The 15,020-nt window shown below is 38.9% G+C and overlaps 1 protein-coding gene across 1 annotated transcript in view; it reads right to left on the reverse strand.

The window, feature by feature from the left end:
* The window catches only part of DNAJC15 (DnaJ heat shock protein family (Hsp40) member C15), a 75,918-nt gene that overhangs the window by 12,514 nt on the left and 48,384 nt on the right, over positions 1-15,020 (reverse strand). Inside the window, 1 exon segment of the mRNA XM_025263029.3 lies at positions 12,851-12,921. Within this exon segment, the coding sequence (XP_025118814.2) occupies positions 12,851-12,921 (71 nt within the window).

Below are 15,020 nucleotides of genomic sequence, written 5' to 3' on the forward strand. Positions count from 1 at the left end.
ATTTATTACTAATGTGAGTTTCATAGAAAATACACCAATTTGAAGATTAAGTTCTCTTTTATCCTTGGGTCTTCTTTATACAGATTTACATAATCCTTAGGCTTCCCTTGTAGCTCAGTTGGTAAAGAATCTGCCTGCAGTGCAGGAAACCCGGGTTCAATCCCTGGGTTGGGAAGATCCCCTGGAGAAGGAAATGGCAACCCCCTCCAGTATCCTTGCCTGGAAAATCTCACGGACAGAGGAGCCTGGTGGGCTGCAGTCCATGAGTCACAAAGAGTCAGGCACGACTGAGCGACTAACACTTACTTACTTACACTTAACTCTGATTAAAACATGAATTTCTACATCCCAAGTCTGTAAGACTGAAGTAAAAAGCATTGTCATCTGCTGATTTGAAGGGTTCTTAAAGTTCATCCACCCTTCTCAAAAGAAAGATGTTAAAATCACGAAGCAGCATATAGGAGACTGACTTCCAGAATGAGGAGTTCCACTGACCCACTTCCCAATGCAACTGGTCAATACTATACCATAAACTCCCAACCACTGGAAGCCTCTAGAAACGGTCTTCAAAACAAAAATAAAAAAGAATTAAAGTATGAAAATTCAGTAAGAGAGGCAGGAGTCTGTGGGAAATGGCTCGTTCCTTTCCCCCTCTCCACTCAGCAAGGCAGAGACTCCACACTGGCCTGCTGCAGTCAGAACACAGGGCTCCCTCCCTCCCCAGCTCCTGCACAGAGGACTCTTTCTGGGAAGGGCTGCGTGGACCTGTATATTGCTCTTCCGGCCCCCAGATCCCCAGTGCTGAAGCTCAGGCACAGGAAAGTGGATCAGAAGCTCTACCCTGGGCCTGGCTCCCTTAGAATAAATACTGGGACCTTGAAAACTCTTTTCCTAGTCCTCAAGGCATGGTGGTTCCAAACAGGAAAGGCATTCTGAGAAGGCCTTAGGCTACTTCACTAAAAGAATCCAGCCAGTTACTAAACAAATAAACAAACAAAATAACAAGCCTTCATCATCAGTGAAAGGGTGGCGGACCAGAGCTGCTATAATATATAATCTAATATATTCAGCTTCTAACAAAGTATTTCAAGGCATGTGAAGGAGCAGGCAAGTACGGCAGTACGACCCATGTATACATCATGAAAAAAGCCATGAAACTACCTGTGAGAGTGACCAAACATTGAATTTATGGGAAACGATTCCAAAGTAGCCATTATACATTCGCAGAACTAAAATTTTACATTATACATTCACAGAACCATACATTCACAGAACTAAAAGTTTTTAAAAAATTACTAGAAGGGCTCAAGAGAAGATCTGAATTGGCATAAGACAGAACTAGTGAATTTGAAGATACAGTGATTGATAGTATGTAAGCTGACATCAGAGAGAAAAGGAATGAAGGGGAAAAAACCATAACCTCAGAGAAATGTAGGACATCATGAAATCCATAAATTACATGAAATGGGAGTATCAGGAGAGGAAAGGAGGGGAAAAAGTCTTTAAAGAAATAGTAGCTAAAAACTTTCCAAGGTTATTGAAAAACAATAACCTACATACCCAAGAATCTCAAACTCCAAGTAGGATTAATCTAATAAGACCTAAAACACACACCATAAAAAAATGCTAAAAGTCAAAGACAAGGAGAAAATATGGAAGGTATCATTAAAATAAATAAACAGAGAGGCCATTAGACTGAGGTGGCTTTAGTGCCTTAGAATCAAACTAAACCCTAAGCCAATAAGTCTCTCAACATTAAGAGATTAAAACCCAAGCACAACTAATCACACAGAGCCAACTAGGACTTTCCAAGTAAAGCAAATTCTTATGCTATAGCCAATCAAGTAACTCCTTGTTTGCTCTGCCTCTTCCATGGAAGTCTTTCCTCTAGAGGGCTCCTCACCACTTCCAGTTTGGTGCTGCCAAATTCAAGTCAATTTTTGCTCAAATAGACTCTTAAAATTTTTAATATGCCTCGGTTTACCTTTTAATAGTAGCAAAAGAAAGACAATGTGTCACTTATAATGGAAGCCCAATACAATAAAAGGCTAATTTAGCAGAAACCATGGAGGACAGGAAGGCCATGGAATAACATAATCACAGTCCTCAAAGAAAAAGCTGTGGACCAAGAGCCCGTTATTCAATAAAGCTGTTATTCAGAGACAAAGGTGAAACAGCATCCTAGATAAGCAAAAACTGAAAGAATTTACTGTTAACAGATCCACTTTAGAATAAATAAAGGAAATTCTTTAGGTTAAAAGAAAGTGACCTCAGATGGTAATTTAAATTGATATCCACAAAGAGTACTAGTAATATAACTGTGTAATTATAAAAGACAATATAAATGCCTAATTTTCTTTTTTCTCTTGGCTGATGGAAAAAGTAATGGTGTAAAATAATATGCATAAAACATATTATTGGGCCTATAGCATATAGAAATGTAATCCATGCATATCATATGTGGTATTAATAGCACAAAGGAGCTATGTAAGAGCGAAGGTGTTACAGACTGAGAAGATGACAGCAGACAGTAATGATTCTAAAATGTACTGTTAGGCTTGTGACATTAGCAGATGTTATATGTATAACAGTAATACCATAAAAGGGGGGAGTATTGAAGTATTATTTCTATATATAGTACAAGAATTAAGCCTGTCTAAATCTGAAGCTGATTCTGAAAACTTAAGATGTATATGGTTAGATCCTAGAGCAATCACTTTAAAAAACCCTCAAAAATAATGAAGTAATAAAACCAAAATACTACATTAGAAAATATTCACTCAGTACAAAAGAAAACAGAAAGGAAGAAAAACAGAGGGGCAAAAAAGACACAAGACAGAAAACAAAAAGCAAATGCAGACATAAATCAAACTATATCAATAACATATGTGAATGGATTAACAATCCAATTAGTCATAACATTGTCAGGTTGGATTAAAACAACATGATCCAACAATAGTCCTTTTACAGGAGACAGATATTAAATAAAATAATAAAAATAATTTTATTATGATTATTTTGGCTGTGCTGTACAGCATGCACTATCTTAGCTCCCTGAACAGGGATCAGATTTGTGCCCCTTCCAGTGGAAAGACTATGTCTTAACCACTGGACCACCAGGGAAGTCTTGAGACAGACCTTAGATTCAAAATCACAAATAAAAGAACCGGGCAAAAATGTATCATGAAACACCAACTATGGAAAAGCTAGAATGGCTATACTCATATGAGATTTTATAACAAAAAATGTTACTAGAGATATAACATGGACTTCATGCTGCAGTCCATGGGTTGCAGAGAGTTGGACATGACTGAGTGACTGAACAACAAAGAGATAGAACAATTATACTCAGGTGGTGCAGTGGTAAAGCATCCTCCTGACAATGTAGGAGACTCAAGAGAACAGGGTTCAATCTCGGGGTCAGGAAGATCCCCTGGAGAAGGAAATGGCACCCACGCCAGTATTCTTGCTTGGAAAATCTCATGGACCGAGAAGCCTGTCACTTCTCTGTAGGTGCACTACAGTCCATAGGGCCACAAACAGTTGGACAAGACCGAGTGACTGAGTGCACATGCATGCGTGTGTGCACATAAACACACACACACACACACACACACACTCCTAACAGAGCATCAAAATACATGAAACCAAAACAAACAGAGAAACGGACAGTAAGAATGTCCCACTTTCAATAAAGGATAGAACTAGACAGAAGGTCAACAAGGAAGCAGAAGACTTGTACAACACTTAAACCAACTAGACCTGACAGACATCCACAGAACACCCCACCTAACAACAGAATATCAGGAGAAATCATATGCTAGGCCATGAAACAAACCTCGATAAGTTAAAAGGATAGAAGCAATACATCATCTTCTCCAACTACAACAGAATGAAATTAGAAATCAATGTGTGCATGTGTGCTAAGTCACTTCAGTTGTGTTTGACTCTTTGAGATTCTATGGACTGTAGCTCACCAGGCTCCTCTGTCCATGGGATTCTCCAAGCAAGAATACTGGAGTCGGGTGCCATGCCCTCCTCCAGGGGATCTTCCCTACCTAAGGATCAAACCTACATCTCTTAGGTCTCCTGCATTGGCAGATAAGTTCTTTACCACTAGCACCACCTGGGAAGCCCCTAAAAATCAATAACAAGGACAAATTTGGGAAATAAATACTTATGGACTATAATTTAAGTAGTGCTAAGAAGGCAATTATAGCTGTAAATGTCTGTATTAAAAAAGAAAAAAATCTCAATAACCTAAACTACAAAATTAGACAAATTCCTCAAAGGACATAAATTACTAAAACTGTCTCAAGAAGAAACAAATAATCTGATAAACCTATTACAAGTAAAGAAACTGAATCAGTAATCAAAAATTTATGCAAAGAAAACCCAGGTGCAGATGGTTTATGGAAGGGGAAGGAACAATTTTCTAACTCGTTTTATAAGACCTATACTACGTTGATACCAAGCCAAACAAAGACATCACAAGAAAACTATAGATCAGTATTTCTTACAAATGTGAATGTAAAAGACACAACAGAATACTAGCAAACTAAATCCAACAACATGTTAAAAATATCTGTGCACCATGACTAAGTGGTATTTTTCTCAAGGATGAGAGGTTGGTTTAACAGCCAAAAACCAATTAATGTAATTCATTACATCAACAGAATAAAAAACAAAAATATCATAATAACCTTAATAGATGCAGAAAAAGCATTTGACAAAGTCCAACATCATTTCATGAAAAAAAGGCTCAATAACTGGAAAGGAACTTCCTAATCTGATAAAGGTTATCTATGGAAGGCCCACAGCTAATAATAGCACACTTCGTCTAATACCCATTATTAGACAACTGGATGCTTTTCCATTAAGATCAGAAACAAGACAAGAACGCCCCCTCTTACAACTTCTTTTCAATACTGTACTGGAGATTCTAGTCAGGGGAAAATGGGTAAGAAAAAGAAATGAATTGCATCCATATTGGTAAGGGAGAAATAAAACTATTCACAGATGACATAGTCTTATAGTTAGAAAATCCAAATGAAGCTACCAAAAAAAAAAAAAAACCTACTGGAATAAACAAGTTCAGCAAGACTGAAGGATATAAAACAAATATTTAAAAATGAATGATATTCTTATACATTCACATTAAACAATCCAAAAATAAAGTTAAGAACATAATTTTATTCACAACAGCATCAAAAAGAATAAAACACTTTGGAACTACAAAATATTATTGAAAGGAATTAAAGATCTAAGTAAATGAAAAATCATCCCATGTCCATGGATAAGGAGATTTAACATTAAGATCTCAGGCAATACTCCCTAAGCTGACTCACAGATTCAACAAAATCTCTATCAGAATTCCAGTCAACTTTGTCAAAACTGACAAGCTGATTCTAAAATTCACCTACAACTGCAGGGGACCCAGAATACCCAAAAACAATCCTACAAAAGAAGAATAAAGTAAGAGGACTCACACTTCAGAAAATGAAGACGTATTCCAACGCAAAGGGTGTCAAGGCTGCGTGGCACCGGCACAAGGCCACACATACAGGTCGGTGCACAGAGCTGGGGGAGGGCGACGGGTGAGGGTGCGGCCAAAGGGCGACAGGGCGACAGGGTTCCTTCTGAGGGGATGAGAATGTTCTAAAACTGACTATGCTGACGGCTGCACACATCTATAAATACACTCAAGACTAGTGAACTGTGAGGCACAAGCTGGAATCAAGATTGCCGGGAGAAATGTCAATAACCTCGGATATGCAGATGACACCACCCTTATGGCAGAAAGCGAAGAACTAAAGAGCCTCTTGATGGAAGTGAAAGAAGAGAGTGAAAAAGTTGGCTTAAAGCTCAACATTCAGAAAACGAAGATCATGGCATCTGGTCCCATCACTTCATGGGAAGTAGATGGGGAAACAGTGAGAGACTTTATTTTTCTGGGCTCCAAAATCACTGCAGATGTTGACTGCAGCCATGAAATTAAAAGACGCTTGCTCCTTGGAAGAAAAGCTATGACCAACCTAGATAGCATATTAAAAAGCAGAGACATTACTTTGCCAACAAAGGTCCATCTAGTCAAGGCTATGGTTTTTCCAATAGTCATGTACGGATGTGAGAGATGGACTATAAAGAAAGCTGAGTGCCGAAGAATTGATGCTTTTGAACTGTGGTGTTGGAGAAGACTCTTGAGAGTCCCTTGGACTGCAAGGACATCCAACCAGTCCATCCTAAAGGAAATCAGTCCTGAATATTCATTGGAAGGGCTGTTGCTGAAGCTGAAACTCCAATACTTTGGCCACCTGATGTGAAGACCTGACTCATTTGAGAAGACCCTGATGCTGGGAAAGATTGGGGGCAGGAGGAGAAGGGGATGACAGAGGATGTGATGGCTGGATGGCATCACTGACTCAATGGACATGGGTTTGGGTGGACTCTGGGAGTTGGTGAAGGACAGGCAGGCCTGGCATGCTGCAGTCCATGGGGTGCTGCAAAAAGTCGAACACAACTGAGCAACTGAACTGACTGATTGGGTGAACTGTACACTTTAAGTAGATGAATCATATGGTACTTGAATTATATCTCAATATAATTTAAAAAAATAAACAGAGACAGAAGGCTCTGAAGAATACTTTGAGTCTGATTCAGTTTATCAGATCATTAGAGAATCACAGAAACCTAGAGTTAGAAGTCCTAAAGGGTTCTACCTATTACACAATACAAGAATACCTCCTATTATACCTCTGAGAAGAAACTGTAGTCCAACAGTTTTTGATCTCAGATGACCTTTACTGCTTTGCCTGAACATCACTTTTTCCACTGCTGAGTGCCAGTGCCTAGAACACTGCCCAGCTCCCAATTTATTGTTCAGTTGCTCAGGCGTGTCCGACTCTGTACGACCCATGGACTGCAGCACACCAGGCTTCCCTGTCCGTCACCATCTCCTGAAGTTTGCTCAAACTCGTGTCCACTGAGTCAGTGATCTCCTTAGAATTTTTAGGCTGACTATCAGTAATACTGCAACTCTCTCCTCTCCAAATGCCGATCTCTATCCGTCTCCCTAGTATGCTTTATTTTATTAAAAGCCCTTATCATGTGGCATTTTCCATACTAGCCTTTACTGCCTAATTACCCCCCAAAACTGACTGGCTAGTAATACTAGAATAAATGAGTGACAAGTACAGAAGGTTGTGGAAATATTCAGTCTTATAATACAGATACTGTATGCCCTTTAATGCAGCTTAAGAATGCACTGACTTATTTTTAGTGGCTTTTACACTGTTGAATATTATAGCCTTTGAGATAAAAAATACCCATATGACTCTCTTTCATGTGAAACACTGCCACGTCTCTTTCCTATATTTATACAGCTGATTTTGGGGACCTAAAAGAATATTATATTTATCCTTTTTGAATTTAAATTTTGTCATTGTTCAGTCCTGTCCAACTCTTTGTGACCCCAAGGACTGCAGCACACCAGGCTTCCCTGTTCTTCACCATCTCCCAGAGCTTGCTCAAACTCGTATCCACTGAGTTAGTGATGTCATCCAACCATCTCATCCTCTGTCGTCCCCTTCTCCTCCTGCCTTCTCTCTTTTCCAGCATCGGGGTCTTTTCCAATGAGCTGGCTTTTCCCATCGGGTGGCCAAAGTACTGAAGTTTCAGCTTCAGTATCAGTCCTTCCAATAAATACTAAGAGTTGATTTCCTTTAGGAATGACTGTTTTTTTTTTCTCAGTGAAGTCCAAGGGACTCTCGTCATCTCCAACATCACAGTTTGAAAGCATCAATTCTTCAGTGCTCAGCCTTCTTTATGGTCCAACTCTCACATCCAAACATGACTATTGGAAAAACCATAGCTTTAACTATACAGACCTTTGTAGGCAAAGTAATGTCTCTGCTTTTTAATATGCTGTCTAGGTTTATCATAGATTTTCTTCCAAGGAGCAAGCAAGCATCTTTTAATTTCATGGTTGCAGTCACCGTCTGCAGTGATTTTGGAGGTGAAGAAAATTAATCTCTTCTAATTCATAGATCTCTCTGCTGCTGCTGCTGCTACTAGGATGCTTCAGTCGTGTCCAACTCTGTTCTACCTCATAGACGGCAGCCCAACAGGCTCCCCCGTCCCTGGGATTCTCCAGGCAAGAACACTGGAGTGGGTCGCCATTTCCTTCCCCAGTGCATGAAAGGGAAAGTGAAAGTGAAGTCGCTCAGTCATGTCTGACTCGTAGCGACCCCATGGACTGCAGCCCACCAGGCTCCTCCATCCATGGGGTTTTCCAGGCAAGAGTACTGGAGTGGGCTGCCATTGCCTTTTCCGATAGATCTCTCTAGTTGATCATTTTTATTGATATACTTTTTGATCTGAGACCAAAGAGTTTGAAAATTGTTACTTTCCTACAAAATACAAAATGTGTGTGATAGTTACTCAATCAGGTCCGACTCTGAGATGCCATGGACTGTAGCCTACCAGGATCCTCTGTCCATAGAATTCTCCAGGTAAGAATACTGGAGTGGGTTGCCATTTCCTTCTCCAGGGGATCCTGCCAACCCAGGGATCAAACCCAGGTCTCCTGCATTGCAGGCAGATTCTTTATTATCTGAGCCAACACATGGATTTCAAAAAATAATTACATTGTATACCCAAAGAAGGCCTGAAAACCAAAAGGGGAAGAATAAATTCCTAAAAGAGTAATCCTGGGGGTCCACAGTACACACCTTGCTAAGGCTGCTACATTAATGAGAATGAACAAACAATTGTTCCACATTACAATAGGGATGAATCCCATAGGGACAGTGTTGATTGAAAGCAGCCAGATGCACATGACTAGATATTTAAGAGACAAAGCTAACCCATGGTATTATGCATCAAGATAGTGATTCTTTTAAGGTTGAGGTAGACTGAAAGTGATGTTGCATGGTGAAGCACTTTAAAGAATTGTCTTCTACTCTGTGGTGGACCAATATTTTACAAAACACAAAGGTATCCCATACTTGATGCCACAACAATGTCAAATGGCTATAAAGATGTCTGCTGCTGCTAAGTCACTTCAGTCGTGTCTGAAGGCTTACTATTGATTTTAGTTTTTGATTTCTTGTACACAGCTAACAAAATGGCCTGGAACGAACAAGCCAACTATACTTTGAGAAGCACGGATTAGGTAGTCTATGAGAGGTTCCATAGTTTTTCAAAGTTAACTTAGTCTGTTTTCCTTTGCACTTTTGTTAGGCATTAATGTCAAACTACTGATTTCAAGTTACCTGGGGCTTCCCTGGTAGCTCAGCTGGTAAAGAATCTGCCTGCAATGCAGGAGTCCCTGGTTTGGGAAGATCCCCTAGAGAAGGGATAGGCTACTTACTCCAGTTGTCTTGGGCTTCCCTGATGGCTCAAGACAGTAAAGAAATCTGCCTGCAATGTGGAAGACCTGGGTTCAATCCCTGGTTGGGAAGATCCCCTGGAGAATGGAATGGCTACCAACTCCAGTATTCTTGCCTGCAGAATTCGATGGACAGAGGAGCCTGGAAGGCTACAGTCCATGGGGTCGAAAAGAGCCAGATGTGACTTTCACTTTCACTGACTTCATATGGGCTTCCTAGGTGGCTCAAATGGTAAAGAGTCTGTCTGCAATGGAGGAGACCCAGGCTTGATCTCTGGGTCAGGAAGATCCCCTGGAGGAGGGTACGGCTACCCACTCCAGTATTCTTGCCTGGAGAATTTCATGGACAGAGGAGCCTGGTGGACCACAGTCCATGGGGTCACAAAGAGCTGGACACAACTTAGTGACTAACACCACTACTACTGACTTCACAACAACGAACCTTCTTCTCCAGTAATTTTTACAACTATAATCTAATTAAAAGGTATTCTAAAGGCATTAGATCAAAGATCTGAGACATTTTTACTGCATTAACATTTTTTCACTCAAAGAAAAGGCAAAATTCACTTTTTACCAAAGTACATCTGAATGCTCACTTAAAACTGGTTACAAAAAATTTATTTCCAGTCATTTCCACACCTAATTTTTCTGGTGTCACTTTCTCTGCCCAAGGTGATAATGAAATATGTAACAAATTATCGTAGATCACACATTTGAAGTTCTAGCTTTTGTTTTACCAGCTGGTGGCAAAACCAAGAGAAAAGTCATCTGGGGTAGGGTGGTAGCGGGGGAGAATATTCATGAATTTCAGAAGCACTGGGTAGATGAGTCAAGTTTTCTTAACCACCTATATAACACTCAAGGGTGACCTGGCCAAAGCAAATATGGTGAAGAATTATAAAAAGAGGAGGCAAATTGAGAGTTGCAGATTCTCAGGTGCTTAGTTGCTCAGTTGTATCCAAATCTTTGAGACTCCATGGACTGTAGCCTACCAGGCTCCTCTGTCCATGTGATTCTCTAGGCAAGAATACTGGAGTGGGAAGCCATTTCCTCCTCCAGAGGATCTTCCAGAAACACAGATCAAACCAGGGTCTCCTGCACTGTAGGCAGATTCTTTACGGTCTGAGCCACCAGGAAAGCCTGCCCATTCTCACACTTCCCTGGTCAGGGAATTAGATCCCATTTGCCACAACGAAGATTCTGTGCAGACTAATAAATAAATAAATATTCCTTAAAAAAAAAAAAGCTACTAGAGTTAGAAATCGGAATATGTAAACCATTGTAAAAATAAACAACAACAAAATCCATTATCTTCTTCCCTTTAAAAATGAAGCAAAACAACCTTCCCTTTGAAGGGACAGTTTCCAGATTAATGATTATCTCCCAGCTCCAACATACATGAATTCTTTTCCCTCAAGTAGCTGCAATATTCCTTAAATCATCATACTTTTACTAGAGCAAGAATTCTTAACTATGAGTATATGGATGGGTTTTAAGAAGTCTAAGAACTCTCTGAAACTCCAAATGTTGTAAAATGTTGGCCGAATGATCAACTATGTGGACAAGATGTCTCCAGTTGTCAATGCATCTGTTATTGACAACTGTTGATTAAAAGCATCTTTCTTTAGTTAAAAATGTGATCCAAGTAGAGAGATAGGGTTCTTCATTAATTGAACAGGTACATAAAAACATTAGGAGAAGGCAATGGCAGCCCACTCCAGTACTCCATCCCGTGGATGGAGGAGCCTGGTAGGCTGCAGTCCATGGGGTCGCGAAGAGTCGGACACGACTGAGTGACTTCACTTTCATGCACTGGAGAGGAAATGGCAACCCACTCCAGTGTTCTTGCCTGGAGAATCCCAGGGACGGGGGAGCCTGGTGGGCTGCCGTCTATGGGGTCGCACAGAGTCGGACACGACTGAAGCAACTTAGCAGCAACAGCATAAAAACATTACATTATATCATATACCCAAAAAAGGCATGTGAAAAATCCATTCATTTTGTAGATGATAACACTGACATTTAGAGAGATTAAGGGATATTCAAGCCCATGCTGCTAGCTAGAAGGCAAAAGTCGGGGAATAACACTTCTGCATCCATTCCCTCCCACAATGCGACCATACTGGAGAATATTAGTAAGCACATTACGGGGAGCCAACAGCCCCACTTCTCATAAATATACAATCTCAGAATAAATAAAATATTTATTTAACCACTACTGGCTCATAACAAACATAAACATTCTTTTTTTTTTTAACTTAAAGTATCTAAAATATATATATTCTTTTAGAAACATTTTAGAGCTTAATTCTTTGCCAGTAGACACAATCAATAACTTGTCAATCATCTGAAAGACATAAGTGCTTGATCCCCCTGCAATCAATCAGAGAAGGCCACACACTTGACCTGGAAGGGATGGAAGATGTTTAGGAGACAGAAAGCTTCAAGTAGGCCCTTAAAACACATTTGTTTCTGAGTCAATTACTCTGAAAGCCCACAATGCAAAGTAAATTAGTTGAATGGATCTTTGAGTAACTGTTGAAGCTGTTTAGAAATTTTAAGCAAAACCTCTTTTCAAAGTTTAGTCTCTGGTTTATTCACATGAAAGAATAGCAAGTGCAAAAACCAAAGGAGATGATATTTAGTGAAAAGAATTTTTATAGTAAGTAATTAAGTGAGAAAGCTGAAAAAGAATGCCTTATTTTGGAGTCAGTTAGGATGGAGAGGAACCCAAAATTTGCTTTTAACTTTTTTCAAAATAATTTGTAAATTAAAAGTCTGTAAGGATACAAGAAACCCTGCACTCTCTGCCCCCCCAGCCCGCCACCCCAACTTTTGACTCCTAAAATACAGTGTAACTTTCTACCATCTGTTATTGTAGAACAGAAACAGTAATGAACATATGGGCTTTCTCTCTCAAGCAGCTGTAGTGTAGTTAAAGTTATAATAATTGTCTTTCTGTAAGATAAATTTACATTAAAAACCTGGCCAGTGAAAAACAAATGGCTCAGCCTTAGAGCCTTCCAAAATAAAATTAAGAAACTCAGCATCATGTGTGACATACATGCAGAGATTTAGAGAATATCCTCTTAAATCTTGTGCTTTTATGTGTAAGGTTAAATAAATACAATTCATTATGCCCAAATCAGTTTACACAATCAGAGAGTCCATAATTCACCTTTCTCTTTTCCATCAAAATGCTAGGAGCCTCAAACAGGGGTCAGATAAGTTACATATAGAAATCAGGAACTAAGTTCTCAAAAGCTGATAACTATGTATCTATCACTTCTGTGAGTCACTGAACTCCAATCTAAAGGCTCATTTATTTACAAGAAAAATCACAACACATGTAACACATAAATTTCCATTTCAACTATTATCATTTATAATGAGTTTAAGTAAACAAAGAAATTCAGAGCATATTCTGATTCACGTATTATGAAAAACAGGAATTTTACCTACCTTTATCTGGGTGATTCAAAATCATGATTCTCCTGTGAGCTGCTCTAATCTTGGCCTTGCTGGCAGATGGGCTGTAAAAAGAAAGTGCTTATAACAAATAGCGTCAAATACAGATCATAAATTAACAGTTTATATGAGTTTCAAGAAATTAAAAACTAATGAGAATTTCACCATCTTGTGGATAAATATAAAATTACAGCTTGTCACTTCATTCTACCAACCATCAAAATAAATCAGATTCAATGCTGCATGTACCTTTCTTCAGTCCTTTGTCTCAATTAAAAAAACACATCCACAAGAACTAGGACAGGGAAATCATAGTCTACAGACTATTACTTTGAGTGTGAAAACTTGTGCTTCAAGCTCTTTGGGGGTAAGGCGAAGGCAGTACATATGATATAACAAATAGGTATCTGAACTCTAGAGCTACCAGACAGCAGGATTTTAATCCCAGCATTGCCATGAAGGATGGGGTGTGTGTGCTCACACACTCAGTCAGGCCTGACACTTTGCGACCCCATGGACTGTAGCCCGCCAGGCTCCTCTGTCCATGGGATTTTCAGGGCAAGAATACTGGAGTGGGTTGCCTTCTCCTACTCCAAGAAGGATGGGATGCCCTTGGCCAAATTTTTTACCTTCTCTGTGCTTTAGTTTCTTCATTGTAAAACAGAGCCAGGAACAACGTAGTCCTCATAAAGTAATTACAAGGGATTAAATTAGTTAATGCCAACTAAGTGCTACAACAAGGTCTGGTGTGTATAGCAAATGTTACATAATAGTTTTTACTATTATTATCTTTCAACAGAACACCTCAAAACTCTTCATAGCTCATTAATTTATTTAGTTTTGTGAGAAATCTATGGGAAAAGCTTGGCTGTGAGAGCCTAAATTCTAAGCAAAACTTGAAGGAGAAAGTTAAATAAGCCTAAAATTATCCGTGTAAAACCTAATATATTCAAATACTGGAAATCCTTCTTTCTAGTACATCTTCCAGTCAAGGAAAAAAATTTACACTAACAGTAACAAAATCCTGGTGTTTCTACTTAACATTTACATTAGCTTATTAAGATATTTTTCGGGGCCTCAAACGGAAATAACAGTGGCTAACTCAAAGCACCTGGTGGTTGCTATGAAACTCAAAATAATCTGTAAGGATGAACCACACAACAGGGACTAACAGCAGGTACTATTCGAGATATTCAGACACTGGTTTAAATCCATTGCTCATTGTCTATAAAACTGTGTCTTGCTTACTTAACTCTCTGAATTATAATTTTCTCATAAGTAAAAATGTACATTAAAAAAGTGAAGTATAAATAATCTAATCTAGCATTTCTTGAATGACTCAAAAAAGATTACCATGAATATCAGTTAAGTGGAAAGAAACTCTCAAGGTCTGCAGAGGTTTGCTTGCCCTTCTACTAATTGGTCATAAAATGTTTACATTCTGCTTTGAACACCACATTCCTTGCTGTCAGTTGCCAATCCTCCATTCTGGCAGGATTCTAGTCTCAAGCTGTTACTTGCCAGTTACTTGCAGCTTCTAATCTCCTGGGGTTAAATAACAGACCATCAGACATGTTAAAAATACACTATCAATTGCTACATAAGCATATAAAGTATTCTTCTATAAAGAAAATACATAAGTCTTAAGTTAAAGGGGAAGCCAAAAGAAAAATAAAAATGTATCTTGAGACAAAGAAACAATCTACTAAAACTTCTGGGATGCAGCCAAAGCAGTTCTAAGAGGAAAGTTTATAGTATTAAAATCCTACATTAAGGGGAAAGAAAAGATCTCAAACAACCTAACTTTACACCTCAGGGAAGTATAGGAAAAACAAACTAAGCCTAAAATTAGTAGAAGGAAAATAAAAATCACAGTGAAAATAAATGAAATAGAGACTAAAAGACCAAAAAAAAAGAAAAAAAAAAATCAATGAAACCAAGAGCTTTTTTTTTTGGAGAATGTAAAGAAAACAGACAAACCAGAAGCTACACTCACCAAGGAAACAGAATTCAGGTAAAATCAGAAATGAAAATGGAGAGATTACAACTGATACAACAGAAATACAAAGCTAAGAGGATAAGAGGCTGTACTATACAATAAGAAACTGCAAACCCTGGAAGAAATAGATGCATTCCTTGAAACAAAGCACCTACCTAAGTGAGA

The sequence above is a fragment of the Bubalus bubalis genome, chromosome 13, assembly GCF_019923935.1.
Source record: "Bubalus bubalis isolate 160015118507 breed Murrah chromosome 13, NDDB_SH_1, whole genome shotgun sequence".
NCBI lineage: Eukaryota > Metazoa > Chordata > Mammalia > Artiodactyla > Bovidae > Bubalus > Bubalus bubalis.